The 23017-nt window shown below is 32.7% G+C and overlaps 1 protein-coding gene across 1 annotated transcript in view; it reads right to left on the bottom strand.

Moving 5' to 3' along the window:
• Positions 1-2196: 2196 nt before the first annotated feature.
• LOC129945437 (tetraspanin-9) overlaps positions 2197-23017 on the bottom strand; it is a 130361-nt gene continuing 109540 nt past the window's right edge. Inside the window, exons 4-7 of the mRNA XM_056055195.1 lie at positions 3250-3441; positions 2987-3181; positions 2672-2832; positions 2197-2607 (exon numbers count right to left, since the gene is read on the bottom strand). Coding sequence (XP_055911170.1) covers positions 2367-2607; positions 2672-2832; positions 2987-3181; positions 3250-3441 — 789 coding nt within the window. The 3' untranslated portion in view covers positions 2197-2366. The remainder of the gene's footprint in view (positions 2608-2671; positions 2833-2986; positions 3182-3249; positions 3442-23017) is intronic.

Genomic DNA, 23017 nt, shown 5'->3' with positions numbered 1-23017 from the left:
AGTCATATATTCACATTTGTTTGATTAAATAAGCAATAAGAAAAAAAAACATATTATCATAAGACGACCATGTCAAATGCTGATACTGATATCGTAAATTACTTGAATTCAAAATTATGAATTATTCAAAATTATGTCTAACCCGAGGTTGGCTGTGGCCTTTTTATTGGTAATGCGATTTATTCTTTCGAATGATCTTGGATACAAATTTTCAAAAATAAACAGAAACTTCTTCCATAGAAATGATAAAAATAGACTTTTTCCTAATGGAATCTTAAGGAAAATTAATTGTTTTTTGGAATAAGAAACCACACACATATTTTAAGTCTACTTTTGTCCCCAAAATTGATTTGTTAAATTAACAATAATCCTTTACTTTAATGTTCTCTTAGTCACTTCAAAAGGTAACACTTCGACTTTCAAAGAACCAAGAAAAAACTAAAAGATTATATTTCTGTGCCTTCAGTGCATTTATCTTAAAGTTTGATAAATGATGTTTTATTCCCTATTTAGCCCACAAATACTATAAAGAGTAACCTTTGGCATACGTAACACAAACAATTATTTTGGGTCACATTCATTAAATTAATGATCTTTTAAGCAAGAACCATGCATAATAATAAATCAAAAAACTAAAAGTATTCAAAAAGCTAATGTTTTGTGTTGGTTTTGAATTCGGTTTAGTTTTTCAACGAAAATAAATATAAAAAATCTTGTAGATCATTATTTCCCTCAACAACATTCCTCTTTTTGTGACACGTTTAGAGGTTTAATTTGTGTGTGACACATTTTGAGTGACTTTAGACAAGATGCCTATAAAAATATTTCTTATATGAAATGAAGTCCATAGGGATTAGACTCTATTATGAATATTTTGTTCAACCATTAAATCCCGGAAGAAGTGATTAGAGACATAAATAAAAAAGTTTGGAATTTTTATTTAATTTTTTTAAATTTTCTTTAATTTTTTTTATATTCATTCCTATAATAAATAATAATAGTAATAATAATAATAATCCATTTTGCAACACGATCACAAAATAAAATTTATATATTTATGTAGTTTTTTTTTGTTTGTTTTATTTTTTGTATAAGAAATAATAATATTTTGTAAATATATAGTTGTTTTTTTTTTGTTTTTATATATGAAAGGTTAAAATATTTTTTTATTTTGTTTAAATATTTTTTTCATATTATTAAATATATTGCAAATAATTAAAATCGTTAAATAAATAACATGGAATGTTGTATTTTTTTTTTATTATTTTCTGGTTTTTGTTTAGAATAAAAATAAATAACAATATAATTTTTTTGATTATAAATAAAACAGATATGTTTCGGTTTTGTTAAAAATATAAATTTTTAAAATCTTACACAGTTTTTTTGTTTTGTTTTTGTTTTGTGTGTGTTATTGTTTGTTTGATTGAAGAAAAGATTGTCTTAACATTAAAAATTCATCTATAAAGTTTTATATATCTTTTTATATTTCTTGTATTTATTTATAATAATTTTCTTTTATTGTCTTTGAAAGAAAACAAAAAAACAATAACTAAAGAATAAATATAAATATCATTTTGAATACAAATATTTACAGTAATAGATTTTTTTATTTAGTTTTCTTTTTTTAAATATCTTTTTTTTTTAATAAACAAACAAAATTTAAAATTTTCAAAAACTTAGTTTGTTTATTAAAAACAAATTAAAAAAATTAGTGAAGTTGAAGAATAAAGGCGGTTCTCAATTTTTTCTATCTCAGATTTTTGTTTTAAATTTAAAGTAAAAATGTATTGCAGAAATAAATATGGCAGTTAATACACTCACTGACATTTTAGATTAAAGAAATAAAAACTAAAAACAATAACAATTTATTTCACTGGCAGTGAATGCTTTTAGTGCATCGCCCTTAAATTTTGTGTTTTCTAAATTTTGTTTAACTAGTTTTTGTATTTTGTTTTTGTTTGAAGAGATTCAAAGGAAGAAACTGCGACTTAATCATAATTTTCTAAAAGAAATTTTTTAAAATTCCTAACCTAGAAAATTTAACGATTTTCCATTTTTGTTTTCGTTTAATTTTTTTGTAATTAAATATTTTTGGCACAAATTTCTCTAAATTCTAATTTTCTTTTTTTTTTTATTAAATTATTTATTTTTTGTTTTATCGTTGTCGAATAATAAAAATATTTAATATTTAAATTAATTCGTAGTTTGTGTTTTTTTTTTTTAATTTTCTTTTGTATATAGTATAGCTCCGCTAGAAGAGTGCTTAGCACTTTAGATATATATTTATATATATAGAGAAACTCTTGATGAAGGAGTTCCTCTGATATGGTTTTGTGTTTTTGTTGTTGTTTCTTTTAAAATACACTTCAGTCTTCCCAGCTACTCGTCCTTGTCGCAGGATCAATTGATGGGGAATACGATTTGTAGGTTTGTGATTCTCGTTTATGTTTCACCGTACAGAAGAGCAACATTGATGTTATTAAGCCGAAAAGTTGTAAAAATGCTATAACCAAGGCAACTGTACCAACAACATGCAGTCTTTCAATAAGCCATGCGTGTAGAGAATGAGCACAGGCTTTGTCCCACCACAGCAATGGATTTTCAGATCTATAGAAATGGGATTAGTTGTGTTATGGAAATTCTGGCATCTAAAGATTTTTGTAAAACTTACTTCCCACAATCAACCCTTGGACCACCATCGCCGGAGCCTTCAATTATCATTCCTCTTTGTTCGTAGTTGGGTCGACAACAGGATTCGGGTACCCATCGTTTGCCACTCCATGCTTGGACATCGTACCAGTCTTCGTATGACGTCACTCCACAACATTCAAACTAAAAAAAAAAGTTGTGTACAAATTATTTTAACGTTGTATTTTTGGGTGTTTGGCATCACTTATTTAGACATTTGACTCTTGAGATAACTCACTGAATCAAAAGTAATGTCAAATAGTTCAAAAAATTAAGAGTAAACAAAAAACTGTCTTACCGACTGCTGCATTGTATCCCATATCGCTGCAACTGACGGTGCTGCCAATCCACCTCTATCTGTTGCATTATAATGTCTTTCAATACCAAATCTTAATTCATTAGCTAATGTTCTACTTAATCCACCACGGAATAGGAATGCAATTGAACCGATTAGGAACTCGCTTAGGAATAAAAACACAATCAAAACGAAGTACTGGAGAAAGAAAAAATAATAATATATTAGTTAAATTGTTAAACTCATAAATTAATATAAATATTTACTGTTATAAGCAGACACCGTGATTGGAACCATGATCCACAACATCCAAAAAACGACACAACAAATCCACAAACTCCAACTGCTATAAACAGTGAATCAGCACTTAATGCTTCATGATCTGGTAATAATGTGGCATAGCCTTGATATGATAATCTTAACCATAGACCTGCACCCAAGAAGGCGCAACTGCATATCTGGAATTAAAGAAAAATAAAAACAAATTAGGAATTTTGTACTTATTAAAAGATTGAAAAGTATTTTTTTTTTATTTTTCGAGTAGTGTAACGTAAGTCTTAATTAGGTTTAAAATAACAAGCTGAAAAAAGTATTTGGCAGCATTCTTTACAATTGAAACGAGAACGAATTTAGAAATGCATTTAGTGAAATCATTTTGACAGGTCGCTTATAGCTGTCATTCAAAATGTCTGTCATTAAAGGGCAAGTTATAGCTATCATTGATTTTTATCACTGAACATTTTTTTTCGAGATTTAAAAGTGGTAAGAAGAGTAAACATTTTTTGTTTTTTTTCAAATTGAAGCTGATCAGTTGTAGAGTTGTTCTACTACCATAAATACATTACATTTTTAATAATGGAACCTTTTTAATGAACAGCTGAGTCTTGATTTAACAATTTTGAACGTAATCGTTCCACTAAAAGCGTTCTGTTTGTTTTACTTGTCCACCTATCAGTTTTACTTTCAATGATCAACTCTATTTTTAAATGCTTTATTTTAATCACGAAATTATTGTTCAATGAAAGAAATTTTCAATGCAAGCTGTCAAGCAAAATTCCAATGATTGGTTAAGGTGATGAAAACCAATAATAGCTATATAACTGTCTGGACCCTCAAACAAAATTCGCCACTCTGTCAGAAATCTGTCAGTAGAATCAAATAAAAGTAAAACATAAATCCTTGAAATGATTCCTTAAGAATTTGAAAAAAAAAAACAAAATACTCTGTTCAGGAAATCGAATTTTTGTCACGAAAATAGAATAATGCATTTTAGTAAAAAAAATGTCATTAAACCTTTAGATTTTCAAAAACAATGTAAAGTGATTTCCAATTTGAAATCAAAGATATTGGAGATATGATTATTGAAGAGTTTATAATTCTAAGCTCTAAGAGCTTTCTTTTATAATAAAAATGTCCTACTTTTTCTATCAGACATCTCATATGATTTGAGGAAATACAAAGTTAATTTAATTGTCAGATGGGAATAAAAAGTGATCTTCAATCTGTCACTATGACTAACAAAACTGTCAGAAATTTAAGAAAAATGAACTTTGCGGTGGTCCCACTGGTTTCTTTTCAGGCAACTCATTTTGACATTTCGGATTTTCATCTTAATCAATCAAATAGAAGAAAAGTGAAATAATGGAGTATCGCCTTTAGAGCGTGAATGCTGCCAAATTAAAGCGATATTTAAATCTTAAAATTTGCCATCATAATGTATTTTAGAAAAGGCTACCAAAGCATTTCATAAATAAGAAGAAGTGAGAAGGCCAAGTTCGCTTAAGAAATTCTGTTGCCTGGACAAGCTTACCAATTCAAATGTGAGATACTCCTTAAAAATGTGATTAATGTCAAAAATAAAGAAGAAATGAAAGCTTTCAACAATTTTGTATTCAGTTTAATAAATGCCTTTTTACTTAAGATATTTTTGTTAGTGATATATCTTTGGTTCTCATTTAAGCAAAACCAAATGTAAAGCATTGAAAATAAGTGATTTCAATAGTTTTCTTTTTAGTTTGAAATAATCTTTATTTTTAAAGTGTGGCTTCTAAACTTCAAATTTTTTAAAGTGTTGTTTAACAACGAAAACATGTTGTCCTCTCGTAACGATCTGCTTTTATGCATCCAAAGTTGACAGCTGTCAAATGTATTATTTTATATATTGGGTCATTTATAACCAGTGTTATTTTTATAGTACTTATTTATTTTATAAACTGGGTCACTTTATCACCCTGGTTATTTTTTAAGATTAATTATTTTATAAACAAAGATATTTTATAAACTGTTTTATTTTATAACCTGTGTTATTTTTTTAACCTTGTTAATTTCTATCCTTGGTTATTGTTTAACCATGGTTATCTTATAACCCGGGGTTTTTTTATAACCTGCGTCAATTTGAAAGTTGGGTAATTGAAAACCTGATTATATGCTTTGTAGTTAGTTCTTTTATAACAGTTATTTTTGACACCAGGGTTTCTTTCTTAACCTGGTTTTTTCGTTACCTTGGTTATTTCGTAACCCTGCTTCATCTATAACTTAGGTTAATTTTTAACTTTGGTGATTTTATAACCTGTGTTATTTCTTAACTATTCAAATGGAGTTGAATTCAAATCTAGGGTACTTATGAGCTTAGGTTAGTGCATGAGATCTAAAATTAATGTCTAAACAAAAATGAAATTGAAAGGTGAAATCAACAGCTGAATCTAATAGCAAAGCGTATGATTAAAAACATACAGTATAGTCGCGGTAAGGTGAACCATTTAAAACCGAGTTTGTTCACGTTATCAAAGTTGTTCATGTTGACTAAGGTGGTTCATAAAATTTTTAAAATAAATTGGACTTTTGTTTCAACTTAGATTCATATGTTCTTTTTTATTTCAAATGTAATTGTGTTGCAATTAATAAAAAAAAATCCGTAATCCTTATCTAAATTTCCTTTTTTTTCTATTTGGCTGAAAACAGCCTTTTCGCTAAGTCGTTTAAGTTCGCTGTTGTCTGCTGCATTAACGTTTTTATATTCAACCCATTCCAAAGCCTTATTGAAAATGTCGATTGCTTCCCTAAGCTCTATTCTGGTATGCGCTGTTTCCAGAATACTGTCTTCGCTTTCACATTTGTCATTGATCAAAACCTCCTAGTTTCGGTGTCGTTTGGAAGATCTTTATTAAATTCATGAACATCAGCAACCGAAAAAATGACACACATCCAAGGGCACAAATCGAATCAAAATGTTTTCTGTATACAAGAGAAAATGTTTAAACCTCTTAATTAATTGCGTGAAAAAGTTCTAATGTTCCTCTTGAGAGTTACTTAGTGAACAAATTCTTTCTCTCAAAACAGCTAGTGGGATATAATCTTCAGAGTTTTTTTTCATTTCTTATTGAGCGTAAAATATTCGTCCAGCATTTTGCTTTTGTTTTTTTTTCAAGACGTTGCCAACCTGAATTTGGATAGCAAATAGCGTTTCTTAACGTCATTTTTTTAATACTTCAATTGATGCCAAAAGACTATTTCTGTAGAAAAGTTTTGTATAGCATTTTGGTCCATAGGCTTTATGAGCGGCGTGAAATTCGGCGGCATAAACATCGCAGTTATTAACCCGTGCTCAGATGTAAATTCGTTTTCGGGTGGATGAGATGGAGCGTTATCAATTAAAAGAAGAGCTTTGGTGGGCAACACTTGGTGTTTTAAACATTTTCTGACCTACACATGAAAACATTTGAAATCAATGCAAATTTGCAATCTGTTTCCTACCTGTGGTACAAAAGATTGACGAAACCAATTTTTAAAAATAGCAGCTGTCATCCATGACGACTTGAAGCAACTGTAGTCAATAGGAGATTTAAAATTCCTATAACAGGGAAGATTTTTTGCCTTTCCAAAAGCTTTATGGTCTTCCACATTCCAGGTCCAGAATAATCCATTTTAAAGTTTTCTCCGATTTTTGATGATATCGCAAATTGTTGATTTTGCAAAATTGTATTGCTTTGCTAAGCTGGCTACGCTTGATCCTCCTGTTAATTTTTCCTTCTAAGACAAGCATTTTGGTACTTCTTGCGACATTTTTCAAGAAAATCTTCTTTTTGATTACGCCAAACCAACACCGTGCACTAAATGCCAAACTAAAGTAAATAATGCCTGGAAAATCCTTAACAGCATTCAATATTTAGTAAAACGATTTGAAAACCGAAAAACTATCAAAAAACTATACGGTGTTTTTGCTATCGCGAGTCTACTGTAATTACAAAAAAATTCCCTAAAATAGGGAAATAGGCAGTTGATCTCCTCATTTTTTGCGTATCTAAAAACGTAAACACATATGAGTATATTTATATTTTTTTATTTTCTATTCCAAAGCAATCGAGTCAAAAATGACTAAAGATACTTAAGTATCTACATACATAAAAATTTACTTGCAGAGTTACACAAGCGATTGACAATCGACAAAAGAAAAAGCATTTCATGTAAGAAAAGTCGAAAATTTCATTATGATTTTCCCGGAAATTGAAGAATCCTCAAACAATTCCAACCTCTCAAAGAAGAAAAATGTCTTATTCCTTGAAGAAGCAGCATATCAAACATTTCTTTTAAATTCTTTTCAGAAGTATCCATCTAATATGAAGTCATCAAAAAACTCTTTCATTTTGAATGCTCACTCATACTAAAAAATAAAAAGAAGAACGAATAAAAACACAATGTAAAGTTACTTACGTTTATTTTCAACTTTTTAACTTTTTAATTAAATAATAAATGAGCCAATTTATGAAAAAAAAAAACAAAATCAACAGAGCATAAGGATATTAATAACTATCTACAACAGACTATGTCCTTATTGCATGAGTTACAACATAAGTACCAAGTACAATATTATGACCTACTCGCTTATAATCCCCCATCGCCACGCTCGCCACCATCCCCATCATCAAAAGCCACCACTCTTCTTCTATTGCCCTATGGAAGCAACCTCGAATATAATCTTGACATTGGGTTGAGCAATGGGCAGGAGAGGGCTTGGGCAACTTGGGATACTCGTTATAAGAAATCTTAATCTTTTTCAAGTAATCTAAATCTCGTTCTCGTCGACGACGTCAGTCGTTCGTCGTTGTCGGGATGGACCAACGACCGACAGAAGGACGAAAGCGGTGCATTCCACCAAAAAACAATCTACATCTCTGCAGAGATGACTCAAGGCATTTTATCTTCTGCATTTCATTATTTTTTTTTGTTTTGAATTATTTCTTAATTTTTGTTTTTGTGAATTTTTGTTTCTCTTAGGGAAGAACAACGACGACGATGACGACGACGAACGGTCGACGGTGACGTCCGAGGAGTCCTTGCAATGCACCAGAATCAAGAAGTAGCTACATTATTTCTTGAGATTTTTTTGTTCAACTTGTATCTTTCTATATAATGGCCATCATGATAGCCCTAAAGCTATATGCAAATATACATTGTAAAAACTTTGTTGACAGGATTTGTTAAAAGTATCGCAAAAAGGAGTTTTTGGTTTTGTTTTTTGTTTTGATGAAATTGATGAAGTTTATCATCGGAGGATCAAAACAAGATTCAAAATCTTGTTGAATTGCTAGTTAATACTGGTTTCTCAAAAAAAAAAACAAAAATCTAAATTCAAACGAAATAAAAAAGGATTGAAAGTCACACGTGTTCGATTATAAGTGAATACATTTCTTATAAGATTCAAACTTTTCAATTTCATCGTTAAGTTTATCTATTTTATTTTATATCTCTGTGCAAGCATAAGGATATAGTCTTGCAATGAAATCCATAAGAAACTTCATTCATCCGATGGGGGTTGGATGTAGAAATAGACATAGATACTTTGTAGATAGAACTTTAATCTTGGAAGACAAATTCTAGAATATGTACAATGTATTGGAAGATAATACTTGGTTTTATACAACAAGACGTTTTTGTATACTTATCATCTGTCAGATTATAGAAGTCAAAGTCAGAGTTGTGGGAAAAATTATTTTTTGAAAATACAATATTGAATAAGTTGCAACTATGTATACATATGTAAAAGCTGTGCAGATGGTGTATGGTATTGTAGTTTTTTAAATGTTTTTGATTCTTGGAACTTCAGGTTAGCCCGTTTATAAAGTGTACTAAAGACATATAAATAAAAGTTACAAAATCTTAAAGAAACAGACTGCTGGGATATAGAATCAATCAATGATGGTGCAACAAGAGTTTGACAGATTGTTCTAGCTCTTATTCTACGAATGAAAAATGACAGCTCATAGAAAAATGTTACATGATTTAAAACAACTATTTTTCTTGTTGAGAAAGTAACTTATTGAAATAAGCAATGTCATTTATTAAATATTACTAACTATACTTTTGAAGTGAGGTTTTTTAACTCAATTTTTTATGTTCCAAAACGAAATTTGACAGCTATCAAATTGTATTTTGTTTTTAGGGGTTATTTGTGTTATTTCATAACTTGGGTCATCGCATAACCTGAGTTTTTTGTCACTAAAGTTATTATTTAAGTTTGGAATTTTGTCACCAATTTTTTTAAAGCTCATACTACTATATATCAGGCCTTTGAGACATAATAATTAAAGACAGGAAAAGTGTTGATCTCCTAGATAATTTGATAGAAAAGCAGCTTTTTCAGTATTGTGAAAGACTTAAGGACCAATGAGTCTCCCAGAGTTTAACCCTAAGCAAACTTTCAAACAAGTAGATGTAATCGTGAATCGGTAAAGCTTCATGATTTTCCTCATTCTAAAGAAAGAAATGTCATTTTTGACAAAGAAATTAAACCGAAATTAGCTTTATTACTCAAAATTATTAAATGGATTAAGGGCACGATCTTTAAACTTCGCGAATCGATTTACTTTTTTGTTTAAAGTAAAGTTCCACAATTTAAACGTGTAAACGATTTGTGATGAATTGTCAAAAGCTTTATTAGTTTGACATTCTTAACTGTCAAACAATAGACACCAACCATCGAAACTTCTCATGCCGCTTGGGAAAACACTATATTTTTAATCTATGCATATAAAAATGAATTGCTGTTGTTAGTCTCACTTAAACTCAAGAACGGCTGAACTGATTTTTCTTATCTTTGTCTTGAAATATTCGTGGAGGTCTAGGGAAGGTTTAGAAGGCAAACAAAAATTGATTAACAAACCCTAAAAACAGCCCTTTTCTATTTCCCATACAAACGTTTTCTAGAGTCAATTTGAACTTTATAATACTAATATTTTTTTTTATAATAAACAGTAAACACACACTTAAGCGGATATTACTACCCTTATTATACAGAAGCACAGTGTGAGCACTAGAAAGATGAGAGAGGGTTTAAAAGGAGATGTCGGTGCACATTGGTTTTGAATTCCTGAATATTGCAATGACTAGGAAAGACAGAGTTTGGTAAGGCATTACACATTCGCGTAGTACGGCTAAAGAACGAATCTCTGTATTTGACAGTCGGCTGAAGTTGAGCTCGAGGGTATACTGATGAGCATTCCTAGAAGCGCGAGTATTACATTTGAACTGTTAAAGGGGAGGAATGCAACTGGCTATTTCACTAGAGAATAAAAAGGGTAAGACAAGAGACCTTACGAAGATGTTCAAGCGAAGTAAATGAACTTATGATGACATTATCATCTATCAATTTAAATGCTGTACGTTCAATACTATCCAAGAGGTTTAAGTAAGTTGCAGGAGCACCCGCCCAGAGATGTGAGTTATACTCAAGCTTTAGACATGTAAGGCTTGTAGATAACAGCCAGATCAAAAGGTGTGAAATATTTCTTGCATCGCCTAAGGAAACCCAAACAATTTGCAGCATTTTTGGCAACATCGCCTATGTGATCATTCCACAAGAGGTGGTTGGTTAAACAAACACCGTGAATATCGAGGTTTTCAGTCTCATTCATGCAAGTGCCATCCATGGATAATGGCAATGGGAGTATATCCCGCTATAACAATACAAGACAGCATTGGTTTTTCGAAGCATTAAATTCCACGCGGTTTTTTAATCCCCATTAAACAATGCTGTTTAGGTCGGAATTTAATGAGCTTATCATATTTTGTCGTTGCAGTTCCACATCCGAAGAAGAGGGGTGTGAGTCTGAAAACGAATATGAAAAGCTAAGAGTACTATCGTCAGCGAAAAAATGTATTGGATTAGATGTTGCAGACAGGAGATCATTAATCAAAATGAAAAATAGTGTTGGAGATAGAGCAGAGCCCTGGGGTTCACCAGCATTTATTTTATGGTTTTCTGACTTGAATCGATCCACTGCTACTTGTATTGAACGATCCGAAAGATAATTACTAATCCAACGAAGCAGGGATTCATGAAAACCGAAAGCACGTATTTTCGATAAGAGAGCCTGATGCCAAACCCTATCAAATGCTTTTGAAATATCAATTGCAATAATCTTACTTTCTCCAAAGCGATGTAAAGATTTGCTCCACTGTTCGGTGAGATGAACCATGAGATCACTAGTGGACCTTTTGCTGCAAAAGCCGTATTGCCGGTCATTAAGAAGCTTTCGATTTCTTGAGCTGATAATTAATTAGCGTTTCCATGACGATGACCTTGGAAAAAAGGGACGTTTTTATAGGTCAGTAGTTAGAGGGTGAGCAAGATTCGCTTTTTTTGGGAACAGGCTGGGCAAATGCCGTTTTCCATCCGCTCAGAACGAGCTTTTAACGTGGTTTTCAATATTAGGCCCTGATCTTGTATGGGTGTTAACCAAGGTGCTTACACAAAATACGCCATTATGTGATCTTAGTCATTCGCAATTCTTCAGAACGCCGCCGCCGCCGTAGAACACTTGACATTTCGATCAACCCATTTTTTCACTGACACTGCACAACGAATTTTGAGGCTTAAATTTGTTCACTAAACTTAATCCCTATCTTTAGTGAACCCGATATAATGAAATTCCGTTTCTGTAATCTTAATCGGTTTTGTAGAATTTCAAAAAAATACCAGATCTTTCGTACCACGTTTTAAACATAAAAGTAATTGAAATTCGAGACCCAATGACTTAAAGTGAAGACAACAAAACTGTTTATTTCACATTTATGTATGAGTTTTGCGTTAAGCCTATGCTTGGTAAAACTTAAAATGGTTAATGTGTTTTTAATGAAGAGCATTTTTATTCATCAATGTATTTTTAAAAAGCTTTTTATTAGCTTATACTTCAAAAATAATAGAAATAACTTAAAAATGATATAATTTCTTAAACACTAAAACTATGAATTAGATTCAATAAGTTCTTCGACTATTGTATTTAGCGTCTTCAATGCCACAAATAGTAGGACTAGTTTTTTTTATATATTATAAAAATTTCCTGGGGGAATTCTATTTTCAACGAAATAAATCTTCCCAGAAAAAAAACTTACATCTTTGAAAACAAAAAATTATTTTTGAATTGAGTGCAATTAATTAAAATTTAAAAAAAATAAAGTTTAAGTTAAAATTAGTGTTACAATGAAACAAAATATCTTAAATACCTTTGTTTCAACTTAAATTTTACAAAATTTCTTGTGCGATACCTTGCTAGGGTGCAGAACAAATGAAATAACTCAATAGCCTTCCATATTTTTCTTTAATTAAAAATCCGAAAAACAATGAAATCCTTTCACTTAACAAGACTATTTTGACAGTAATATTTATTTTTTTAAATACATTTTCTTTAGTTAGACCAAATTTTACAAATTTTGAGTTTTAGAATGCATTCAGCAAGGACCAGGATGTAGGCCTTGCCCAGTCAACAGTCTCGGAAGTATTGTTAAAACTTTCTTCACATTGCCCAGGAAGAAAACCTTATTTCAGAATCAAAACCTTGCACGAGTTCGTTTTACCAGGCAAAGGCTTTACGCAAAAATATATAAATGTCATATAAACAGTTTTGTTGTCTTCATTTATTTATCAAAAACAACTCCATTTGAAATGCTGAAATTCCAGAGAAATGACAACTAATTTCCCATATTAACATTGTTCACAATTGGAAAACCATTCACAATACGATGTTTTCGAATGGGGGAAATATTTCCAGAGAAGTCTCGTTAGCGATAGAGCCCAATGAGTTTAAAAGACAACTTAAAAGATTGTAGCATTTTAATATCTCTTAGTATTAAACCAATGTTTACGTCACAAAATGACTACTTTAACTTCTGGTTAATTTACATGACTTCCTACTTCCTGACATTTCCAATTAAAAGATCTGTTCCACTAAAGTAGGTTTGTTTAATAATTTTTCTTCTCACAATCTGTCACAATTTAGACTTGTTAAGATGCACCGTGTTTAATAAATGCGGGAATCAATATATTATTAGTTAGCAAAAATCTAATACTACGAAAAAATTAGTAAATTGAAAAATATTTAGAAAATCGCTAATTGCTTAGTTCTTGCTAACACATTGTTTAAACATTATTACGCCAATAATTTCCAACTATAAACAAAGTCAGTTTAATGAACAATTTAACATCCTAAGAAAACATACAATGGGTTTTTAGGCCCTCGACTTTTATAGTGCTTTCTTACAGGAATTACATTTTTCGTCCCGAGCAGCTTTTAAGGCCTTAGTACAAGTTTGAGAAGTTTTAATTTAAAGATTTCCCATGCTAAAAATATAAATGTTTTCCATGACTTGGAAGTCATAATCATAACTTGTTTCGCCATTATACTGGTTTTATTATAGCTGATACAGCTTAATTCACGTTCTAATTAAATCTCGGTTAGTTTTTATTTTCACGAATCCATAACTTGTCCCTAAGGTACTTCCATTACCTAGTTTAAAAAACAAGAACTTAGAAAAAATAAACAAACCGCCAAAATGTATGCCAAGTCAGTAATTCTTTGTTTTTTTTTTTGTAAAAGTCTTGGTTGTTTTTTATTTTAGGTTTCATTTTATTTTTGTATACTTTTTCTGAATTTAAGTATATTCAAAGTTCCTTGCCCTAAGTTGTTGCTGATGATGGCCCTCTCTCTGTTTTGTTAAGTTTTGTTGAACTCAATTCTATAAACACGAATACCTACCTTGATGGTGCTTTTTTTTTTTAAATAGCGCGAATTGAACCTCCAAAGCTACCAACGGCCAACGAGCGACGGACGAAGCGGGACGACGACGACGACGTTACATAGGTTTTGAAATACTTACGTTTATGTAAATTAAATGTGTAAACTTTAAAATCGTCGTTGTTGATGAGATACTCAAGTCAAGTAAGTAGTATGTAGGTACTTTTCTCTCGCTTAAGTGAGTTGTTGTTTTTATTTCCATTTTTTGAAAATGCCTCTACACGCCATCCACACAGAAGCTCTGTTTCTGTACCCTACTTTGACCGTTATTTAGTTTTTCCTTTGCATCAGTAAAAGTACCACGTGGGTTTTGCTTTATTTTTTTATAGGAATGTTTTATATATTTCCAGTTAGGCGAAGTGATGTGTAGCGCATACGTGGCCTTAATTCTAATGGCCTCCTTTATTGACTCGGTGCGCACTATTTGTGTTGTGTGAGGAATAAACTGGACACAGACAAGTTATGCCACACAGAAAGTCTTTTGTATTAATTGCGTTCGTTGCACTGCGCTGCACGCAATGTATATTTTATTTTTGCACCATTTAAAAAAACAGTGGAACGGAAAATAAACAATTCCAGGAAAAATATCTAACAAATGTAGAGATGAGTACTTTACGAAGAATGAAGTTGAAAAAATTCAAGTCCATGTGAGGTTTATTTTACTAGAAAACAGCTGAGGGTCGAATTTTTTCAGATGACGCCTCGGCAGTTAAAACGAAATTCAGGAGTGCGTTACCTTTTACGGAGAAATGTAAAGTCGGAAGTGAAAATATCATGGAAGGAACACTTCTACAGACTGTATTACGTCGATGACGAGCTGAATTCTGCTGCCAAGCATTCAATATTGATTATTGACTTAGAAGAAGCAGAGATTGCAACATCTACTTCTGACAAAGCTGCCGGAGCAGATGGCTTAAATGTCGAGCTTTTACTAATATAAGTAGCATTTCATAGTTTTTACAAATGGATTAATGAAATTAATGAAATTAATTTGAGAGATATGAAGAACCGAAAATCAATTTTTACCAAATCTGCGTACTATTTCTTGTAGGTTTTATTTTTTATGCAAAAATGGACTGTTGGATTTTTATCGAAAAACTACTGAATATCGAAAATAATATTTTCTGTGAAATGAAAAAAATTTGAAGACATTATTTTTAATTTTTGAAAAGGTATTTGAGTCGAAAATCAGTTTTACCAAGTTTAGTGTTGTTATTTTTTGTTAAGTTTTTATTTTATATTTAAAAACTGCCAATCAGTTTTTTCCTCAAAATTGTACTACTTGCTGAAATTTATGTATTTAGAAAGATAAAAGTAGTTTAAAGCCAATATCTCAAAGTTTTGAAAAGATATTTGAGTGAAAATTCAATTTTAACAACTTTGAGTAATGTTATAGGTTTTTTTTTTATACAAAAAATGTCATTTTGATTTTTCTCAAAATTTTACAGGATATTCAAAACATTATTTTTAATGCATAAAATTGTTTTGGAGATAAAAAAGTTTTGTAACAAAAAATTTTCGAGTTGACAATTTTTGTTCTTCATTATTTTTGACTTATAAAAAAACGATACTTGGATTATGTACTTGTTTGGTATTGGCAAATCGGACACACAGCAATAATTTCCTATGAGAAGTTAATAATGAATTTTATAGGTGTGGTAAAGTATTGTGTGCCATGCACTGAAGAAAGGAGACTGTCTAAACTGCACAAACTATAGAGGAATCAGTGAACGTCTTAGGCCCATCATCAACAACGTGATAGGTCCTTATCATTGTGGCTTAGACCAGGAAAGTCTACAGTCGATCAAATGTTCAAATTTCAATAGATCTTAAGAACATCACTGATCTCAAGGCCTTATATATGAAAGCATTTATAATTACGAACTGTATAGAGCCATGTTTAGTTTGGCATTCCTGTGAAACTCGTCTCTTTGTGCAGGACGAACATGTAAAATGTTTGGAGCTTTTTGAGGTCAAACAAGACTTTAGCCAAGTTGATGCATTGCATCCACATCAACTCTAAAGGCATTATCTTTTAAGATAATTATGTCCTAAAACTCGCATAACTCATAAAACTGACATAATTGGAAGAACTCAGCATAATGCCAATGGTGCTTTTGTGAGTATTGAAATAGGAGCGAAAAAAATGGTCTAAGCTGGTAATGAGGGAAAAACGAAATACATGCTGTTATCAAGAAAAAACCTACAACACTAAAGTATCGGTCAATACGTCACCTTCCGACTGATGTAACTTTGAGGTAGTAAAGGACTTTGTCTACCTGAGCTCGGTTATGAATGCAGAAAATAACATGAAGGCTGAAATTAAACGGTGCTGTTACTTTGGGCTTAGAAAATAATTGGTAAGTAAAGTCATCTCTAGAGTAACCAAAGTGTATCTTTATAAGACCTTCATCATATTCGTCCTACGGTGCAGCAGCAGTAAATATAAAAAAGGGAAAGAGATCACCTTGTGTTGTTTCAAAAGGTGAGTAGAGTACAGCGACGATGACTTGACCTTAATTAAGGTGACGCTACAGTCCAGGGCGGACCTGGGCCTCAACCAACATGAGTCTTTAGCCAGCTCGGTCCCTAGCTAGCTGTCTCCAGTTTCGCACACCTAGTTGGTTGAGGTCTTCACCCACCTGAGTGTGCCACCTGAGTCGCGGTCTTACTCTACTGCGCTGTCCCTCGGGATTGGATTCGAAGACCTTCCGGGCTGGAGCGTTGGTGTCCATTCGCTCTTCGTGACCCAGCCATCCAATCCTTTGGACTTTAATTCTACTAACAAGGTCAGTGTCGATGTACAGCCCGTACAGTCCTCCATTCTCCATCTATGCAGACGGGACCAAAAATCACCCGAAGAATTTTTCTCCCGAAACATCCTAAGACACTCTCATCTTTCTTCCTCATTTCTTGTCAGATGCTCAATTGCCTTCAATTGTCCAAAGAAGCAGCGATTCGCAAGAGTTATTCTTTGTTGATTTCAGCGCTGGTGTCGTTGTCTGTGTTTATAGCGGTGCCTAGATAGACAAAGTCCTTAACTACCTAAAAGTTAGAACTGTTCATGTTGACGTTTTGTCCAATAAATCGTTGTTCTGTGACCTTTTTTGTGACAGCATATACTTGGTCTTGCCCTCATTGACCACTAAACCCATCTTCTTCGCTTCCGTCGCAATGCTCAAAAACGCTCCACTGACATCACGCTTTGATCTTCCAACTATGTCAATATCATCTGCGTATCCGAGTAATTGGATGGACATTTGGAAGATTGTGCCTTTAGTATTGACGGTTAAGTTTTGTACAATTCTTTCCAGAACGATGTTGAAGAAGTCGCATGACATCAAATGCATCGGTAAGATCTTTTCCGACCTTGATAGAGCAGCGTGCATTCTTCATCGTCATTCTGCACAAACGGATAAGTTTGACAGGGATGCCAAAACTAGACATTGCTCTGTAGAGCTCTTTCCTATAGATGCTGTCATAGGCGGCTTTAAAATCGATAAATAGATGGTGGGTATCGATTTGAAGTTCCTGGGTGCTTTAAAAGATCTGCCGTAGTTTGAATATTTGATCAGTAGTGGACTTTCCTGGTCCACTTGACCAGATGCATAAAAGTCCAACTTCTGACATGGCTGCGTCACGTAAAGCTTAAGGAAACTAGGGCTCCGACACGGAAAGTTTTAAAATCCACTCCCACTAGACATAGGCAGTAAAGAAAGGCACGAAGAAGTGAAAAGTCACCTCACTCATCTTGGAATGCGCAACCAGTGATATCTTGTCAGCGACCGAGCTAGACTGAGAAGTTTGCTGGATGGGCCCCTTGTTCACACAGGACTGTAACACCACCTTTTAGTAAGTGTGAAGCCTTTTAAATTGACACACATAATGACGAAAACTTTTGTGATCCAAATTGACTATCGGGTAGAAAAAGTGAATTCCTTTTGAGTGGAACCTATACTGACCCCATTTTGGTTCCCTGTGTTCAAGTTTTGTGTCAATATTAATGTTTATCGTTCCACTGTGTACTGAGTATCTTTAAGTATGAATGAACACACAAGCAATTTATTAATGCAGACATTATGTGGAGCAACAATTGTCAGAATAACGTGATTGATTTAACATCCAGTTCGAGTTAGAGTTCGACTCCCATGTGGAAAGGTAACCTACAGCCTTATACTTTATTTATACTTTCTTTATACCTTACCTAAGCAGGCTGCAGATATATACAATACACAGAGGACCTATCCTATCGTATACACTTTCTGTACACTCAATAATTTATATTTTTGCGGCTTCCTCTGTGCAAAAAAGGAAGAAAGCAAAAACGTTCTAATTGGATGCCAATCGCATTTACTTTGACTACCTTAAGCTCTGTGGCTGCATTAATCAGATTCATGCACCCATGCATCATCATCATCATCATCGTCATCATCATCATTATTGACGCTATCGTCGTTGGCTGGTTGGACGGTGCCATTATGCATGGCCATGCCACAACGGGTGGCAAAAACAAGAATCAGAGAGTACGCCTTACCTAAGGCTATAACTCCATGACCGTGTGGCGTATTAAATGACATGACTTTGGATACGGAAATCAACACTGAAGATTATTTTTCCGTTGTTACTCGTTTTCATACTCGTACTCGTACTCGTATAATACATATTGTCACAAAGGGTGTTTTGTTTATTCCTTTTTGTTGTTTCACATTTTTAAACCATATGAAATACAATATCACCATATCCACCTTAGTGACAAAAATAGAAGTGAGCAGCAGCAGTCGTATTGGAGTTGACTTCGTCATCTATAAACACCGACAAGCGGGAAAAGTTAAAAGGGTTCTCAAGGCGATTTGCATATTCAATTCAGTAACGTACACGTTGCGTTGTTGTCTGCAGTCTACGGTCTACGGTACGGTACGTTACAGTACGCTCGATCTCGATATGAAAATGATGTTTAATCTTTCGGCATATGCGAAGAGAAGACTGTGTAAAATGTTTGAGGCTTAGACGTCATAGAGGAGGATTTTTGCTGTGCTCAGCTTAGAGAAACGTCAGTGGAGTACTTGAAAATGAAATTCCAGAAAGTATCATGAACTTCATTATCATCATCAGCATGAGAGATTGATGGAAGGCAAGGCCTTTCAGTCAGAGTTACTTTTTGCATTCAAATGGAGGCAAAATATACAAAATATCCAACTTCACAGTCAGGAGCCATCCAGCCAGCATCCAACTGAGGAGACTTTGGTATGTGTCTTCTTTTTTTGTTGTTGTTGTAATCGTTGTCAGTTGTGAGTACTGTCAGTGCGTGAAATACGATAAACCTTCCCTTCGCTCAAGTTGATTTTTAGAGACAACAAAAAAACAGAAATAAAAACAAACAATTTTACTACGAATATGTGTCAATAGAATGACATTAGATTGACTTTTGCAATCGACTTTTATTGTTTAAAATCAATGAAGAACAAAAAATATTTAGTAGTCAAAACTGGAAGCTAATTCGCAAAAGTCAAACTTCACTTAATGTTAGAATGGCTTGATGGACCTGTGTTTTCGAAAACCATCTTATTTGAGAAGTTAAGAAAATTAGAAGAAAACCAGTAATTTATGGAAATAATTAAACTTAGAATAACTAACTAATATTTCACTGAGAACATAAGTTCTACCTCATTTAAGTCAAAAGAAGCACAAACTGACAGTTCAAAAGGATATTTTTGACACAACTTATTTAAAAAAAAATAGGCTGGAATGGGACAAACACTGTTAACTTCCCATTGCTACCCTTGAAATTTACATTAAATAGAGTCATTCATTTCGTAGTTTTAAATTTGTAACGCTTGTATTTGACATCTCTGTTAAGTCCAGATGTCATTTTAGTGTTACTTGAGTTTTGTCATCGAACATATCCACTTTTCGCGCATGGTTTTAGTCGTCATAATCACCTGACTGCGCAAGAAATAAGTAAAATTATGAAGACATTTGAAGCAAGGATAAGCGTTACTGATGTCGTTAGGTCTGTGTTTCATCTTGCTGCTATTAATGTTGCTGATGATTCAAATTTATTGATGTCGTAAAGTTCGCAATAAGTTGGGTCGGCGGCGATTGAAGATCTTGCCTTGGATGCAATGTGTTTTTTATAAGACAAAAAGACAAATTATGGATTTAGTGCTTTTTAACGTTTTGATTTTAAAGTTTTGATCACACGTATTGGAATTGTTCTGTTGTTGAAATCTTTTTTGTTAACAAAAGATTTGAGTTGAAAATGAACTTTGAACAATTCATAGTACATTTTTTTTTTGAAACAAAACTGTCGGTTGCATTTTTGAAAATTTATATCCGTCGTTTTTGGGAAATTTGTCTATGTTTTCATTCAGGATTCCCTTTTTTTCGTCAGTCATGCCACAAGAACGAGCAGAGCCTTTGACTTAATAAATCCAGATGAAGGGACTTACAGAAATGCAGGGTCTGGCAAAAAAACCGTCCGTATTTTTAGGAGTTTATATTTAAAGCTATTTATAGATAAAATGGTATTCCGGGTATAGATAGATAGAGGTCTACGTGCTGTTTTTAGTAATCATAATGGCATGGGGCGTGGCACGGTGAGCATCGCGCATTTGTCGTAGAGGAATATATCCGTAATGGTGGCTCTGCGATTACTACTCAGCGGTCATTTCACATTCGATTTCAACTTGGGTTCTGCGTAAAGAGAAAATCGTCTGGCCGACCTTTAACCGGAATAACGCTGGATAATGTGGCACGTGTACGTGCGTCTCCCGAGGCGTTCAGCCCTTAAACATGCAGCTGCCCGTGAATTGTCTGTTAGGAGTGTAAGACGAATATTTCACACACATCTTCATATGCATCCCTACAAAATGATGATCCTACAAGAATTAAGTGAGAGATATTTTGAAACTCCCAAAGCTGTTTGTGAAGACATTCTTCAAAACATACCCGTTGGTGCTGTTTTAATTTCGTCTGACGAGTCCCATTTCCATTTATCGTATCGGGTTCTGTAAATAAACAAAATTTCCGATACTAGGCAACAGAAAACTCTCAAGAAATTCATCAACGACCACATCACAGCCCTTATGTGAATGAAGGTTTGGTGTGCTGTTGCTGAATTTGGTGCGATAGGTCCGTACTTTTTTCGAAGAAAATGGGCAAAAAGTTACAGTTAGTGCGGATCGCTACTGTCACAATATTGAGACTTTCCTCCAACCAAACTTAAATCAGTCTACTAGGAACCACACAGAAGTCTGGTTAAAACAAGATGGAACCTCAGCATACACTTCACGGCCGGCGTTTGGTAACCAAGGAAAATCTTGAGAGAGATGTTTCGGGCATCTTCGATCTTTAAGAGGAGACATTACCTGGCCACCAAGGCCCCCCGATTTATCACCTTGTGATTTTTTTCTGTGGGGACATTTAAAGGAGAAAGTCTACACTCATCGCCCAACATCTTTGTAAGCACTTAGAAGGCAATCACTCAGACTCGACGAGCAATGAAAACTTCCGGGAAAGTCTTCATAAATGTATTAATAATAGAGGACAATATTTAACGGATAAAATGTTTAAAACTAAGTATAATTGTTTTATTTAATGTAAAATGGCATAGCACTTAATTTAAAAAATTCAGTAAATTTTTTTTGTTAAATTGTTTATTTATTTGTCATTGCCTTTTAAAAAATGGGAGAATTTTCTGCCGGACCCTGTATTAAGGCGGTGGATTATTAGACTAGACTTCAAATATCACACGTTAAAGAAACAAAACGTTACTAAGTTAAGATTTAAAAAAAAGTTAAATTAGCGGTTTTTTGTTGAAAAAGAATAAAAAGCATTAGCTTCAAATTTATTGTTTTATTTTAAAATTACAAAACTTTAAATAAAATATATCGAATGTATTTAAAATTTCAATATTTATCACTTTTCCCTTTCCTGCTATTTTAATTGTAAATAATTTTTAAAGGTTTAAATGTACCCAAAAATGTTCTAAGGCATCTTTTTACGGTTTTAAATTTTTAGTCCAGAAAAATAAGACATTTGCTTTTAAAAAATCTGACAAAACTGTGTTTTAGTGGAAAGCTTTATTTATACGTCCTGAACACATTTCCTTAAAACTCCTCTTATTTTGGACCAAAGCAAATGTTTTACTGTATACTTTTTTATAGAGTTAATAGATTTGGAGAAAAACCATTGAAAACATTCAGTTATTTTGTGAAAAAATTGAATAATCCATAATTTGGTCAGGACTTTTTTTCTTTGGCGGTACTAAAAAATTTCAGGGTGGTACCGCGAGCGCCAGGAAAACGTTACCATTTTGAAATTATGTTTGCATTTTGTTTAACAACTCTTAAACATATAAACGTATAAAATGTTAAAAATGTTGACAATCTATAAAATCTTTGTGTTGTTGTTGGAAAATATATAAGGAGAGCTACTTCTAATTATAACTCAAATTTCAGAACTTCTAAACCTTAAAATTAAAAGGAAAAGTGATGTTGATGTTTGCAAGACTTTAGAAAATGTAATCAAATGGATTGAAACTTACTGTAAAATTTTAAATGTCATACGAAAGCTCATCAAAGGAACAATTTTTCAAGGAAATACTAATAACCATAGTTGGACACACGGCCGTGTACGTACTTTTTGATATCATTGGTTTTTAAAGTTTTCGCTTTTACGTTGAATATTTCAGTGTCAAATATTTTGTATTGTTATTTTACAGGAGGAACTGATCCAACCATTTGATGAACCTACAACCTTGGCTTGAATGCTTACAAGGCTCACACTCACCACCCAGCAATACTCTTAACTCTGTCCCTAACATGGGGAATCCGGCTCGAAGGACCAAAATGTTTTGTGTAATAAATGTTAATTTAGAGGGCAAACAAACATCTTAACTTCAATCTTTACTTATTTCGAGTGTCAGAAAAGAATTGTCTTTGTTTTATTTTTAACCTTGTTGTTG

Source organism: Eupeodes corollae, chromosome 2 (genome assembly GCF_945859685.1).
Source record: "Eupeodes corollae chromosome 2, idEupCoro1.1, whole genome shotgun sequence".
NCBI classification, from domain to species: Eukaryota; Metazoa; Arthropoda; class Insecta; order Diptera; family Syrphidae; genus Eupeodes; species Eupeodes corollae.
Note: the sequence above shows the minus strand (reverse complement) of the source record. Positions and strands in the feature narration are given on the sequence as shown.